Here is a 15329-nt window from a genome sequence, read left to right on the forward strand (position 1 = left end):
TGGAAATACAGGCCCAGACCTCAGGAGAGAAATAAAGTCTAGAGCTAAAGATTTGAGAGTCAGGCTTAGCAAAAGGTTCTAGAAGAAGCTAGAGATAGTTGAGTGATGAAAGGAAGGAAAAGAATCCTTGGACACACCCACATTTAGGAAGCAGAAAGAGGTGGAAGAACAAAGAGAGAGATGGGGCAGGAGAGGGCAGAGTTGGAAAGACCAGGAGGCCGAATTAGAGATGGCTGGACAGGTAGAAGTTTCTTCTGAGCTGGAACGAATCTCGCCGAGCTTTTGGGAACTCCGTTGACAACTACTAGCAAACATTGTTCTCTCTTTGGGTCTGCAGGGTCTTGTCCAACGAGGGACATGGGTGGAGGGGAGGCAGAGACTATAGAGAGGAGGTGGGGGAATGATGGGGGAGGCTGAGATTGCCATGGCCAACTCCTTAGAGATCAAGTAAGAATGATGAGGCGGTGACTATGGAAAAGAGCAGCAGACCTTATCCTGACAGTTATCCTGGTAGCTTCATAAGTACTACCTAAGGATTTTAAAAACTTTCTTTCTTCCTCCCTGCTGTCTTCTTTTTTCCTCCCTTCCTCCCTCCCTCCCACCCTCTCTCTTTCTCTCTTCTTCTCTCCCTCTTTCCTTCCTTCTTTCATCTCTTGTCTGTTCTGCTCATAGATACTTGGGGCAGAATCACTAGACAAAAATCCATTTAGGAACAGAATGGGAGAGGAAAAGGTAAGGAACTGATCCTATTCGTCAGTGGCCTCAGGGGTAAGAGAAGGCCCCTGGGGAATGGGGAGCTGACGGCAAGTGCCTGAGACTTAAAGAAGAAATCGTGGAGAGCCCACAGGCTCAGTCTCTACCAGCAGGCTCCCAGCAAACACCTGACTGGCTATGCTTAACAGCTAGAAATGACTGCTAACTCCTCCCCTCAAGTTTAGTTAACTGACTCCACCTACCAGAGGTAGTGAATTGTCATAAACCCCAACCCTGCAATTCACGTTCAGGATAATCTTGAATAAGAACATTAACTTGGCAGCCCATTCACAGTGATTGGTAGGAGTACTTGCCCCGCACTTACATGTTGGGCCAGTGAGGTCATTTTGTAGAGGAAGAAATGCTTCATGTCCTGTCATCCCTGAAGAGTCAGTGGGCACCAGTCTCCTTCCACCACATCCTGCTTGCCTGTCTGTCATCCTTTTCCAGGCCCAGCAAGCAGAGACCATAGTTGCTTTAGGTTCTACTATATTCTCATCATGAACAATCCTTGACTCGAGTGATTGGGTCAGGTTTACTACTTTATTACAAAAATAGGGCTTTTTGTAAGAAAAGTGGTTCAATTAAAATACTGCATGCCATGTTTAGGGTGAAAAGAGCTGGATATCTCAATAGGAGATAGTCAGCGTATAAATATCTGAGGGAAGAGCGAGTATAGGATGAAACCTGGACATTTCATGCTGTTATTGTGGTAGAACAGTTAGTATGAAAAGAGAAAGGCGCATACGGAGAAGCCAGGTGTCCTCATGCTGTGGAATAGGAAGCAACTTTTCTGAGCTGCTCCATTTGCAAAACAGCAGGTTACAAACAGAAGACAGTTTGGCAGTTGTAGCAATTCATGCACTGTCCTTCTCAGGCATTAATAATCAAATTGCTGTTTCTTCAGAGCTGTGAGATTCCTGCCACCGTGCATGTGGATGGCTTAAGTGTCCCATCTCTGCAAAACTTACCACAGCTCTTTGATCTGAAGATAGGCTTGCAAGTTCACAGCATGGCATCACTATAAATAAAATGATCATTTAAGATTAATCAGTGCTTTCTGATTACAAAGCTGCTACAAGTCCCTTGTACATAATTTGCAAGGCACAGAGATGCATAATAAAAAGAGTAAGTATTATCTTTGATCCCAATACCAGATATATTGCCCACTCCCCAATGCCTGTATATGTATGTTCATGATGATGGTGATAGTAACCATACATGTTGTGCTTACTGTGTGCCAGCCTCTGTGATCAGTGTTCTACGTGTATCAACTCACTGATCCTCACAGCAGTCCTGTGTAACTGGGACTATTAAAATCTCAATTTTTCAGCAGAAGGGACTGAGGTACGAAGATGCCAGGTAACTTGCCCAAGGTCACTCAGCTTAGTAATTGTGGATATTGGAACTGGGATTTGATCCCAGGCAGATTGGCTTGATATTCTGTGCTTCTAGCCATAATCCCTTAGTTTTGCTATATGTAAGCTTTGGGGCTTTGGGGATTGTTATTGTTGCTGTCTATAAAATTAGAATCATGCTATATTTATAAAGTGATTGCTTTGATTGCTGCTTTTCATTTACAGACAACTGGGCAGCAAATAAAGAGAGCAATTGAGGCATCCTGATTTCTGGGTGTTTATTTGTGTCCCCCCAGGCAGGCCATTTTTTTTACCTATCTTGATCCTGAGCTGAATGGACTTCAGTCAGTAGATAGTGGGTGAGTTGTGAAAAGGAGCCTTAGGTAGCCCACAGGGGATCCATTCTTCCAGGCTCTTAGAAGGCCTCCCACAGTGTGAGGGAACCGTCCTGGCAGAGAGCGGTGGCCACGCAGCTCCTGGGAGAGGCGGCCTTCCTGCCTGTGCTTTGTCAGCCGGAAATGCTGGACAAGACCTGCTTGTAGCCAGGAAGCCACAGCATCGTATCACTGAGGACCAGGAGCTGAAGAGATGAAGTAGCACCCAGCCACTTCCTCTCTCTCCATTGTTGTAGAAATCATGTCCTTTTCCCACAGACCTCAGTTATTTTATAGCATTTTTTCATTAATCTCTCAAGGTTCCAATTAGGGAGACTTTGTGGCAGTCATACTGAAATATTAATAGTAGGACAATATTTGTCTTGTTTTGTTTTTATACAGTATCCAAAAAGATAAAGTCTTACCATTTTTGAATTGCATGTGAAAGCTGCAAATTACCAAATCATAAAGAATCAAATATTTTCTCTCCTTCTTCAATCTTTCTTGGCTAGTTTCCCTGAAATCATAGATCTCCATTCCACAAAATGTACCTGTCTTCCATGTGAGTTGTGATGTGATGTTACCCACAGGTCACACGCAAGCCTGCCTGTCTGCCATTGTAGAACAAAAATGGCATTTTTTAACTTGATGGGATGTTTCCTGGAGGTTTGTTTGTTACTGAATGGTAGCATCTTGCCCCCCATCTTCTTTCATCTGTGAAACTTAGTGAATTAGAAATGTCAACAAAGTTTCTTAACCCCTGTCTGGCTAGTATGGTGTGTGCTAAAGGCTCTTCATACGCACAGATCATACGTCGCAAACACGCGTACCCATGAATGGATCCACCTTCACAGGGGTGGCAGCTCCCACAGTGAGAAAGAATTGTGTCCCAAACATTTGTCTGTTAGACGGGTAGTGAAGAAGTAGGAATGCCTGTTGCGATGGCAATAATAACTAATGTGGAGTTTCCTGGACTAGACCCCCAGACCCTTCTTAACTCAGACTGTTTATTAATAGGACTCTAGAACCAGTGGTGTGGAATCCGTGGGTGGCGCAAACAGTTAAACGCGCGACTATTTGTTGAAAGGTTGGTGGTTCAGACCCACCTTGAGGCACCTCAGAAGACAGGCCCTAGTGATCTGCTTCCAGAAGTTCACGGCCTTGAAAATCCTATGGAGCACAGTTCTACTCTGTACATATAGGGTTGTTATGATTTGGAATCGGCAACTAACAACAACAACAGAAACCAGTGACTGTAATAATGTTTTCATGGAAAAATGCATCCAATTTTAACTTCAGATTTCAGATTAAGAGCACTAAAGTCACACAACCTGGGCTCAAATCCTGTCATCCATTCTTACTAACAGTGTAGCTTTAAACAGCTTGCATAACCTCACTAAGCCTCAGTTTCCTCGTCTGTAAAACGGAAAGAGTAAGAGTATGTCTGTGTGTGGTTTTGCTTGTTAAAGTCATCCATATAAAATCTACTCAGCACTGCATTTACATAATACTGGTAAACCAGTTGCCATCGGCTCAACTCCAGTTCATGACAACTCCATGTGTGTCAGAGTAGAACTGTGCTCCATAGGTTTTCAATGGCTGATTTTTCAGCAGCAGACTGCCAGGACTTTCTTCCAAGGTGCCTCTTGGTGGACCAGAAATTCTGTCCTTTCATTTAGCAGTCAACCACATGCACCTTTTGCCACACCCAGGGACTGCATTTACAAAGTGCTTTGTGGCAAATGCACTCAGTAAATTTGAGCTCTTGTCCTCTTCCCTCGAGGCTATGAAAATGGGAACTTCTATCTCCTCCTTTCCAGGGGTACAGCTAAGCCTTCCCACTCCATCAGAGGTGCAACCTGGAGTGTGCACTTTGATAGGGGTGAGGATGGAGCTTTACAGGGTGAGGAAAGAGGAGCCCAATAGGAGGAGAAGAAGGGAAGTGCCAGGCTGGTGAAGGGATGGTGCAGACTATACTCTGCTTATCAAAGGCCTGGGCTGGGAGGGGTGTTGGGGAAGAGGAGGTGCCACGGGAGTGCAGTGGAGTGCTCTTTCCTTCCTCCCCTCTCCCTGTTTTCTCTGCATCCCTCCACCTTGTAGCTAGGGACACTGGGGGCGAGAAGCAGTGGTTCTCCCATCTGTGGCCCCTTGAGCTTTTCCCTCCCTTTCCCTTACATTTTCCTCCTGTTTTGGCATTCTCCTCTGTGTTACAGACCCCTCTGCTGCTGGGTGTCCCAAGACCAAGAGAGGGAAGTCAAAGTCTAGTGACTTCCTGCTCCTCCACTAAAGCTCAAAGTCACTGCAGACTGCTTGTTTCCATATGATTCATTTGATAGAAAATTGGAACCACGTCATTTGCCTATCTCAGAACATTTAGGAAAGATCACTGAAGTATTACCTATAAAGTTCTTAGGCATAAGGCTCTATAAGCATTATTAGCATTATTAAAATTGATGGTAATTCTAAGATGAAATTAGACTTATTAAGTATATGCTGCCACCATCATATCATTCTCATTAATTATAATAATTTGATAAATTGAGAGATAATATACCATTGCTGTATCTTGTGGTCAGATATTATTTTATCTTTTGGCAAACCAGGGATAGTCCTTCTTCCCTGTAAGGCCAAGATGAGATTCTAAATGGAATAGGAGTGCACCCCATGAACTCTCAGTGCACAGGAAGACCACTCAAAGGCGCCTCTAAAAAGCTTTGCTCCAGAGGTCTCTTTCCATGTTATAATGTGAGGTTAACTTAATCATAAAAAAAAAAATTTTTTTTTTTTTTTTCATATTTGCTCATAAATCACATGGCCTGAAAACTGTTTCTTGGCACTCCAGTGATACCTTTGTTTTGAGAACAGAAGAGGTCTGAAGACCTTTGACACATTTATGCTTCTGTCTCCTTCTGTTCTTACCCCTGCCCAGGCAGGGGATGTATCACTGGTTTATCCCAGGAGCCACGTCCATCCTAGTCAGGTCATCACTGGGATGAAGTTTTATCGTCCTTCCCTTTTCCCCTTTTAGATCAATCAGGGCTACATTTTTAGTCATTCTAGCTCTTACAACTGAATGAAAGACACCACTTATTTTAAGTATTTAGAAGCAACCTACACTTAAGAAGTAATTGATAATTAAGCATCTTTGCTGTTTTCTGGGAAAAATATAAGACAGAAAAAGAATGAGCAAATAGGAATCAAATAGAACATTTCTCCCCATGTGGTTTTATGGCCCTAAAGGAAAAGAAAGAAAAAAAAGCCAGGCCTGTTGCCATCAAGTCGATTTAAACACGTAGGGACCCTACGAGACAGAGTAGAACTGTCCCACAGGGTTTCCAAGGAGTGGCTGGTGGATTCAAACCACTGATCTTTTGGTTAGCAGCTGAGCTCTTAACCACTGTGCCACCGTGGCCCTAAAGAGATCTTCTTAACAACCCTTTGGAATACCTTTCAGATTTTTTGTTAAAAAATTGGTTAATTAATGATTTATACAAACCAATGGTTCTCAAATTCCACTCTTACAGGAACCAGTGTCCCTTGAGTGAACTACCATGTTCTAGATCTGGAAGCTTTCTCAGTTCACGGGGAATGCAAGTTAATGACTAGAGTGCTCAGCTTTAGGTTTTTCTCCCACAAAGCCTTCTGAAATTTTTGGCTTTGCTAGACCTATCTAGTGAAAGATATCAGAATCCAATGAAAGATGTTGTTTCGTGCAACCTAGAGTTTTCTATTTAGTTTTCTTAAGTACCTCCAGTGTTTTAAGTAGCTTTCAGACTCTCTACCACCTAAAAAAAAAAATTTTTTTAAGAATCGTTGCTCCATGAGTATATTTCACAAATTCACTAAAGATTTTTGACATCTCACCCCCTTGGAAGTTTTCACTGTTCTCAGATAATGCAGATTCCATCTGGAGCAATGCCCCTGTAATCTGGAGTAACATCATACCACTTCCTAACTTTATCACCTCTATATTCTGTCTTTTTCCTGTTTTTTCTATGTTTTTCTTCTTCTCTTTTATCATCTCAATGATTAATTGAATGTCTGCTATTAATTGAATATCTGAATATTAGCAATATTAGCATAGTCAACCACTATGCTAATCCTCACACTTACTAAAGAAACAAAGACTCAGCTATGTCAAGTATCTCATTCACGTAAGAAATAACAGCAGAGGTTTAATCGGCCTCGCTTCAAAGACCATAACCTTTTCACCGTGCTAGGCCACTCCTCTCCCCTTCTCTCTTACCACATACTCCCTGTCTTAGGCTGGGTTCTCTAGAGAACCAAAACCAGTGAAATGTATAAATATATATAGGGAGAGATTATATCAAGGGAACAGCTTGCAAGATTGTAGAGGCTGGAACATCCCAAGTCCAAGGATCAGGATAGAGGCTTCTTTTGACTCACATAGCTGCAGGGGGTGGTGAACCCAAGATTGGCAGGTCGGAGAGCAGGTCTCCTGCTCCCAGGCTGTGAAGATCAGCAAATCCCGAGATCAGCAGATGAGTTGGTATCTCAAGTCCCAAGAGCTGGAGGTCAGATGAACAAGAGGTAGCTGCAGGATCCAGAGCGAGCAAATAGCCAGAATGTCTGCTTATATTCTCAGATGCAGGCCACATCCCCAAGCAAACTTGCCTTCAACTGATTGGCTGCTTACAGACGCTCTCATCATGGGAGTGATCACGTGTAAACACTGAGACTCATGGCCAGCCAAGCTGACACACAGTATCAGCCATCGTACTTTCCTTTGCCATCCCTTTCCATGCACTCTTTCCCCCTTCTTTTCTGCCTGTACTGTAGGCTTATCCGTGGTACCCAATGACATTCCACCAGCACCACCAAAATCTAGAAAATGATTGCCTAATCTGCAGGGAGAGGCAGTGTTGGTTCAGCGGTAGAATTTCCTCCTTCCGTGCAGGTTTGATTCCTGGCCAGTAGACCTCATGCACAGCCACCACCCACCTGTCAGCGAAAACTTGCATGTTGCTCTGGTGCTGAACAGGTTTCAGTAGAGCTTCCAGACTAAGGCAGACTAGGAAGAAAGGCCTGGTGATCTACTTCCAAAAATGAAAACCCCTTGAATCACAGTGGTCCAGTCCGCAGCCGGTCGCGGGGTTGGCCCAGGACCAGGACGGCTTGCATTCTGTGGTGCATGGGGCTGCCGTGGGTCAGAGGCCGGCTCTGCGGCAGCTGACAGCCAACTTTGCGTAAGCTATCGACCGTTTCCTTCTTTTTCTTACTGTCATTTTTTTCTTTTCTTAGCTTTGCCTCTCTTTTCAAGTTTCTTTTTGCATGCAAATGAATACATGGTTGACTTATTCAATCATTTGCTCCTGAGTCTATATATTTCTGTCCTTTGTTAAGTTGGATGGAACTGTATTGCCTTTGAACCTCTAGAAGCTCCAGAGGAATTGTATCAAAGGGTCAGTCAACATGTGCTTACCAAATGTGAGATGTTAGGCTGGGTACTTGAGACAACACAAAGATGGGAGGGGGAGCTGAGTACAGCTTTAAATGCTAGTTACTGTACCAGTTACTTTGATTAATTTGGAAATTTGAACATCAAATTCATTTAATATGTCAGCAATTCTCAATGTGGACCATGCTTCCCCACCCCAACCCCAACAAGGGGGATTTGGCAATGGCTGTAGATAATTTTGGTTATCATAATTGGGAAAGGATGCTGCTAACATTTTACAGTGCACAGGACAGCGCTCACCACAGAGTTATCTGGCCCAAAATGTCAATTAGTGCTGAGTTTGAGAAACCTCACAGTATGTTACATTACCTAATTTAATGTTGATCAGTTCCCTAGTAATGAGTAGAAATAGATTTCTCAAGGTAAACTACCTTACAATAATGCAGTAACTTGAAATTGAGCTATCATTTTCCATCCTATAATTTTCATTATTTTTTCTGATCCAGGATATAAAATGTCAAATGTGTAAACGGAATTTAAATACCTAAAGATTTCCTAGTAAAATTTTCATTTAAAATCATAACAGCATTTAGTAGATTGCTGATTAGTGTCTATTTTTAAAAGAGAACATTAGCATGGCTAATACAGTGTCCTTGGATTTGGAAAGCATTGTGAAATTACCCACTTACATATCCTTTCTTGACTGCCTTGTTTAGGCTAACACTATATGCAGATCTTAGACCCTCTCTAGATATCATGTGAGGTAGTGTTAGAGACCTTAAAAGGTGTTTTGCAGCATTGACTAAAACTATTCCTTAGACATCTCACTTGCATAGCAGGTGACCCTAAAAATATAAACAAAATTGATTCCCAGTCTGCCCATTTTCCTCAGCTGGAATATTAGCTAGGAAACACTTAATTTGGTTACCTGCTTCCTGGTCACAGGGAACGTGAGCAAATGGAATGGGTTGTAAGGAGAATGTCTTGGAGATGTGCAGGCACTGTGTAGGTGGCCCAAGGGGTGGAGAGACGCCCAAGACAGGACGCTGCCCAGAGGTCTAACCCAAGGTCTGAACAGGGCTTCCAACTAGTTTGTTCCAGTTTGGACCTCTGCTGAGAATTTGCATTTCTAACAAGTTCCTTGGAAGTTATACATAAGAATCATGCAGGGATTTTGTTAAAATGTAGATTCTGATTCAGTATGTCTGGGATGGAAATGCAAATTCTCCGCAGGAAACTTGTTAGAAATGCATATTCTCAGCAGGAGTTGGAACAGAAGTGAACCAGTTGGAAGCCCAGTGTCTGAAAGGCCATGGAAGAGAGCCTGTCTGTGGAGTCCTTGCCTTCCTAGTCAACGGGCATGAGCTGCAGGGCCTGCGTGCCATGCCTGTGGCTAAGCAAGCCTCTCTTAGGGTTTGATCAAGAATAAAGGCAGGACATGTAACAATATCAGGATCCCTTCCTCACCAACCCCCTGCCCTTCATACATCTTTAGTGTTGAAAAGTGAAAATTGATGTTCATAGCAAGAATCCCAAAATGACTGTTTAAATCACTTAGATAAGAATAAATTCTGGCTTGAGGTTCCACTTATTTGTTTACATTCCAAAGTTTGTCATAAAAATGACTTCCTGCACATAGACATGAATTATCCTCAGACATCTGAGGTCCCTAGGTGGCACAAACAGTTGGCACTGGTCTATTAACCTAAAGTTTGGAGGTTTGAACCCACCCAGCAGCACCTCAGAAGAAAGGCCTGATGATCTGCTTCCAAAACGTTTGGAACCAAGAAAACCCTATGGAGCAGTTCTACCCTGTAACACATGGGGTCGCCATGAGTCAGGGTTGACTCGACAGCGGTAGGTTTTTTTTATTGTTTTTTCTATCTGAACCATTCAAGGCTGTGCTCAAGAGTCCATGTTTTCTGTTCCAGGACATGGGAAGAAGGCAAGGTGCTCATCTTTGATGACTCCTTTGAGCATGAGGTGTGGCAGGATGCCTCGTCTTTTCGGCTGATCTTCATTGTGGATGTGTGGCACCCAGAGCTGACACCCCAGCAGAGGCACAGCCTTCCTGCAATTTAGCCCGTGTTGCAGGTCCAGGACTCGCTGGAGAAAGGCTGTCTTTCTGGTTTTGTCTCCTTGGGTACAGGGAGAGAAGTTCAAACACCAAGGCTCTAAGTTCTCTTCACTCGCAGCCTGAAAAATACCAAGCCTCTTCCTAGGGTTAGAAGACACTAAATGGATCGTCGCCTAGCTCCAATTCATATAGGAAGGGTCCTGCTGTATTTCATCTCCTGACAGCACAAGTGTGATGCCCATATTTAAGATGAATACGTGATAGCGTCTACCTTGCCAGCCAAAGACCTTTCTTTCACTTAGAAGAGGTCTAAATTGGTGTACAATGAGAATATATGTAGAAACTGTGAATGGAGAGCTGTACTTTTTTCATTTTTCTATGCAATTATATTTTTGTAGGATAGCTAGACTATTTTGTCGTTAGGCACCACTACTTTTTTATTGTTGATTTTAACGGCAAGCTGTGGACAGGTTTTACTTCTAGCTGTTTAATGGTAACCTCCCTGGTAAATACAGACTTTCCTCTTTTAATTCTTTTTAGTAAAAGACACTCAAGTGAAAGAAGCAGTTTTAATTTCCTAATACGAAGGGCAATGGTGTCATTACGTGAATGTCTATGAACTGTACCGATCTCTCCCCCTTGAGTCTGTTTTGCTTTGTTGTTTTCACTGAGAGTGAGTGTCTTAATTAACTTCTCCCCTCACTGTGCTATTGGCAAATAGAGTGTCAAAGCTCTGAGAGGAATTTTTACACCAAAAAAGGACATGACTTCATTTTATATTAAACTAGAAAAATGCCACGTGATTTTTTTTTTTTTTTTTTTTTTTGATACCAAGTATTAGGGCTAGGAGAAAAGTAACATTTCTCAAAGTGAAAATTTTCTCTGAGGATCAGGTAGATAAGAGGGTGCCAGGGCACCTGGCTTCTGGCATATTTGCCATTTATCAGACCCTGAATCCAGAGTGTCACTACCTACCATAGATGCATGTGGGTGACAAAAAAAAAGTCCCTTTGGTCCTTCAGAGCACCCCCATCACAACTCTGTAGTATTAAGGATAGTGTAGGATCTGTCTTGTGTGTCTGATATGGAGATTGCTTTCCTCTTTGGAAGAGTTTGAAAGACTCTTCCATCTCCCTGGCTTGAGAAACTTCTGCCATTGAAACATCAAGTGACACTTTGAAATAGCAATTCTTATCCATAGTTTAGTTTTAATATTACCCACAACATAGAAATAACAGTTGAAAAATGGTCTCGCCTACTCATTCCAAAGATGATCAAAGTCATTAATTTAGTAAAGTATAACGCATTAAATTTTGTATTTGTTTAAAGGAAAGCTAACTAGAAATGTTAGCCTTAAGAATGTGATGATATTCATGCACTGAACTCTTAGCCAGTATGAACAAAAATGCTGAAGAAGTGACGCACAGATGACCAGATTCCATTCACAAGTAGAGAACACATTGTGCTTTCTTTTCCAAACAAGGACAAAGAGGAGGCTTTCTTTCTCTCATTTAAAAAATAATAACATTGAAATTGACCATTTTTGCTTTGCTCGACCTTAAGGACATTAGCTTCCAGTAGAAGAGTTTGTAAAATATCTGTCTTGTTCCCTTCTGTTTTGCCAATGTTAAAAAAAAAAAAAAAAAATCCCACTAAAGTAGATGAAGAGGCGTGGGAAGAAAAATACCAAAATGAATCACCGAAGTCCCGAAGAAAAAGCAAACTCTTGAAAAATAAAAAGGTATTTGTGTCCTTGAGTATTTATTGAACAGAGGAAATGACTGGACAAAGGACGATACAAGCCAATGCTCCGGTTGTAACATTCATGTCAGTTACTGAGTTTGGTTCCTATGTGTATGTTGCGTACACAGAAGCAAAATGCACGCCATAAGTTTTCATTGTTGAGCCATCATCTTACATTCATTTATGGAAATTATGGAATAGAGTAAAAACTAGCTCTTATTAGTAAGTATAGTATGGTGTTTAAAATTGGATCACTACAGTAGGACTCTAAATATTGCCAGTTGAGAAGCCAGAATTATTACCACTGTTGCAAGGTGTTAGCAATAATTAACTCCAATAATATTTTAAATACTTGGATCCCACAACTGTTGTATAAAAACAAGTAATAAAATGGATTTTCTAATTCACTGTAATTCATAATCTTTCTTCCCTAAGTCATGGTATATAAGAAAAGTATTTTAGTTGTTGCATTGGTAGAATTACTTCAGTATTATTTTGTGATTTGAAATGTCTACACAAGATGACTTAGTTCCATTTGTACTGTGATGCAATTGGTCAAGAAGTATTTTTAATTTCACTTCAATTGTATTTCTTCAAGAGTGTATTGCCTATTGGAAAATAAAAATTACTTCTGTTATTATTGTCTAGCAGTAGGAAAAAAATTAAACATCAGCTTTGTTGAGAAAGAGATTAAATAAACGGCTAAGATAAGTAATAATATTTATTAGGGGTGGCTATGACCTGATGAATCACCTGTTTCTTTGAATCATTCAGCTAACAGCTTAACTCTCCCAAATGCTTAAAATTTAAAAATCATGTTTTACTGCCCATTATCAACTAAAATATTTTTGACATTGACCACCAACTTGTCATACTAATAAATGTCCATGTCATGCAGATGGCTGGGAGAATAAGAGATATGCAAAAATATACAACTGGTTTTAGGAAACATGGAACAAGTAAGGATATCATATCCTATGATATCTGTGTATTTTATATCTAATTCCCTTTGAATGGGTAGTTGGGGACTCCATTTCTAAGGAGAATAGATAAATAAAATGATCTTTGGCATTGCATCTTGCACTCCTAGTCCTCTCTTACTTCCAGTACTTGTGTGTGTAGCCATTCTTTCAAAAGTAAGCCTTCCTCCATGATTGAATATCTACCCTCTCAGCAACAGCCAGGCCCTTTCTCCACACATTTAACTGGTTGCTAGAGCGTTGAGGGTTAAATGGTTTGGTAGCTCTTTTCTTTGCTGTAGTGACCCAAGTGATACAAGTTGAATGGGTTCATTTATCACTGACATGTGTTTTCAGTGAGATTCTCCTTTCTGCAGACAAACACTGGACTAATGGGTTCAGGGGCTGCCTGTGGGAAATCACATTGTTAAGATGAAATAATCTTATTACAAATTGTGTGTGTCTTCTTTTAAAGTCAGCTCATTATACTTATCCGGTGGCTTAGTAAATGATATGACATCAAAATCATTTTTGCAGGATTCACACTCTGCAAATAGCTAGAGCTATGAGAACATGCTCATAGGCTGGACAATTTGATGCTGGTGATGAGGTCAAAGAAAAAAATTCAGTAAGAATGGAAATTACCTTTGTACTACATTAAACTTGACAATTGTGTCTACACAGTTTAATTCGGATGTATTTACTTGAAAATGCACTTAATTTGCAAAAACTGAGAAGGTCCCTGTGCAAAGCCTCAGAAAAATATTTGTCCTAAAGCCGAATGGGCATCAAATTTAGCTTCTCTTTTTTTCAATTCATTTAATACCATAAATAAGGAAGGAGGGACTGTTGTTTACATGAATGCCTTGCTTCATCCTCCAATCCCCTCACTGAAAAAGAACGTCTCTCAAGTCTTTGTTCAACTTTGGCTGCTCAGACCGATGGCTGGTGACGGTCATTACTGGATGGCAGAGTGGAGGGTGTGGGTCAAGCCGGATGCACGTGTCTGTGAGGGTCAGTTGCACATGTGCTTCCTGGGTGGCTGGAACCACTGAAGGCTGGCGCTGTGCAGAGCATCTAGGTAACTCGGGTTTAGTCCAGAGCCAGGAGTGGCTGGGTGTTCTCGCTCTCTCCCTTCTCCTCATGTTTCAGCATCCCAGCTTCTACCACAGACTGAGATCTAGTAAGATGGGTGGGAAAAAGACACCATTACAAATAATTCATGGTGGCAACCATTCGGGAACTTGGGGGTGTACTGGACTGGAAAGTATCCCCCCAAAATTTATGTCCACTCATGTGATAGATTGAATTATAACCCCCAAAAGATGTGTTGAAATACAAACCTGTTCCTGTAAATATAGCCCTATTTGGAAACAGATTTTCTTTTATATTGATGAGGCCATACTGGAGTAAGGTGGGTGATGGGTCCTAAAACTAATCCCTTCTGAGTGGTATCTTATAAAAAGAGCAGAATAAACACAGACCCACATACCCTGGAAGAAGGCGGATGCCAAGGCCAAGGAACCCCGGGGACTACCTAGAGCCGAAGCCTTGATTTAGGCTTCTAGCTTCCCAAACTGTGAGACAATAAATTCCTATTCTTTAAAGCCACCCACTTGTGGTATTTTTGTTGGAGCAGCACTAGGTAACTAAGAAATCTAGAGCCTGTGAATGTGACCTTATTTGGAAAGAAAGTCCACAAAAGTGTCATCAAGTAAGAAGGGACCATATCGGAGTAGGTTGGGCCCTAGTCCAATGACTGGTGACCTTATGAGAGGAGGAATATTTGATCACAGACAGACACAGAGGGAAGATGGCCATGTGAAGACAGAGGCGGAGATTGGAGTTATGCTGCCACAAGCCAAGGAATGCCAACCAAGTATGGAAGGCAACCACTAGAAGCTAGGAGAGGCAAGGAAGGAGTCTTCCCTAGAGCCTTCAGAGAGGGCATGGCCCTGCTGACACTGATTTCGGACTTCTGGCTTCCAGAGCTGTGAGACAATGAATTTCTGTTGTCTTAAGTCATCCAGTATGTAGTAATTTGTTACAGCAGCCTTAGGAAACTAATACGGAGGGAAATCAGATCTTATATAAACCAAAATCAAGCCCGTTGCCGTCAAGTTGATTCTGACTCAGCAACCCTATAGACCACTTTGCTTTTGAACCAAGATTCAAAACAACTACATAGAGGTGTTTTTCCATTTTTTTCTCTTATATTTCAGTGTTTCATGCTTTTGTGTTTTCTGTGCCACACTTTTATGGAAAGAGGCATCCTAGAATCTTCTTTGCAGAAATTTCTTATGCTGGTAAAAGGAATACAAGTGTTCTAGCCAAAACTCTGCCCCTTGCTAGTTGTGTGGTCTTAGGCCCCAAAGTCTAAACATTCTGTAGATCTGGAAGTGAGTAGAGGCAAACTTTGTTGGATTTTTAATTTTTCAAAGTACTTGTGAGAGCCTTTGTTTCCTGGGGTCATGGGAAGAACCTCGTGAATGATGTTAGGACCATAGGGTTTCAGATCAGATCTTAAGTGTAGACTCTGCCGCTTACTGGCTGGGAAACCTTGGGGGCAATCTTGATCTTCTCTGGGCCTTCATTCTCTGAAGTGTAAAAAGAAAGAACTCCTGGCTACCTTCCACAGTTGCTGAT

At 41.8% G+C, this 15329-nt stretch overlaps 2 protein-coding genes across 18 annotated transcripts in view; one reads left to right on the forward strand and one right to left on the reverse strand.

The window, feature by feature from the left end:
* Positions 1 to 11638, forward strand: part of ASPH (aspartate beta-hydroxylase) — a 236926-nt gene extending 225288 nt beyond the window's left edge. For all 17 annotated transcript variants that reach the window (XM_049854244.1, XM_049854240.1, XM_049854242.1 and 14 more), the window contains one exon: positions 9836 to 11638. In XM_049854244.1, coding sequence (XP_049710201.1) covers positions 9836 to 9986 — 151 coding nt within the window. In that variant the 3' untranslated portion in view covers positions 9987 to 11638. The remainder of the gene's footprint in view (positions 1 to 9835) is intronic.
* A 2137-nt stretch (positions 11639 to 13775) lies between these two features.
* The window catches only part of CLVS1 (clavesin 1), a 223879-nt gene continuing 222325 nt past the window's right edge, over positions 13776 to 15329 (reverse strand). The window contains exon 6 of the mRNA XM_049854250.1: positions 13776 to 13863. Coding sequence (XP_049710207.1) covers positions 13776 to 13863 — 88 coding nt within the window. The remainder of the gene's footprint in view (positions 13864 to 15329) is intronic.

Source organism: Elephas maximus, chromosome 15, assembly GCF_024166365.1.
Source record: "Elephas maximus indicus isolate mEleMax1 chromosome 15, mEleMax1 primary haplotype, whole genome shotgun sequence".
Taxonomy (NCBI): domain Eukaryota; kingdom Metazoa; phylum Chordata; class Mammalia; order Proboscidea; family Elephantidae; genus Elephas; species Elephas maximus.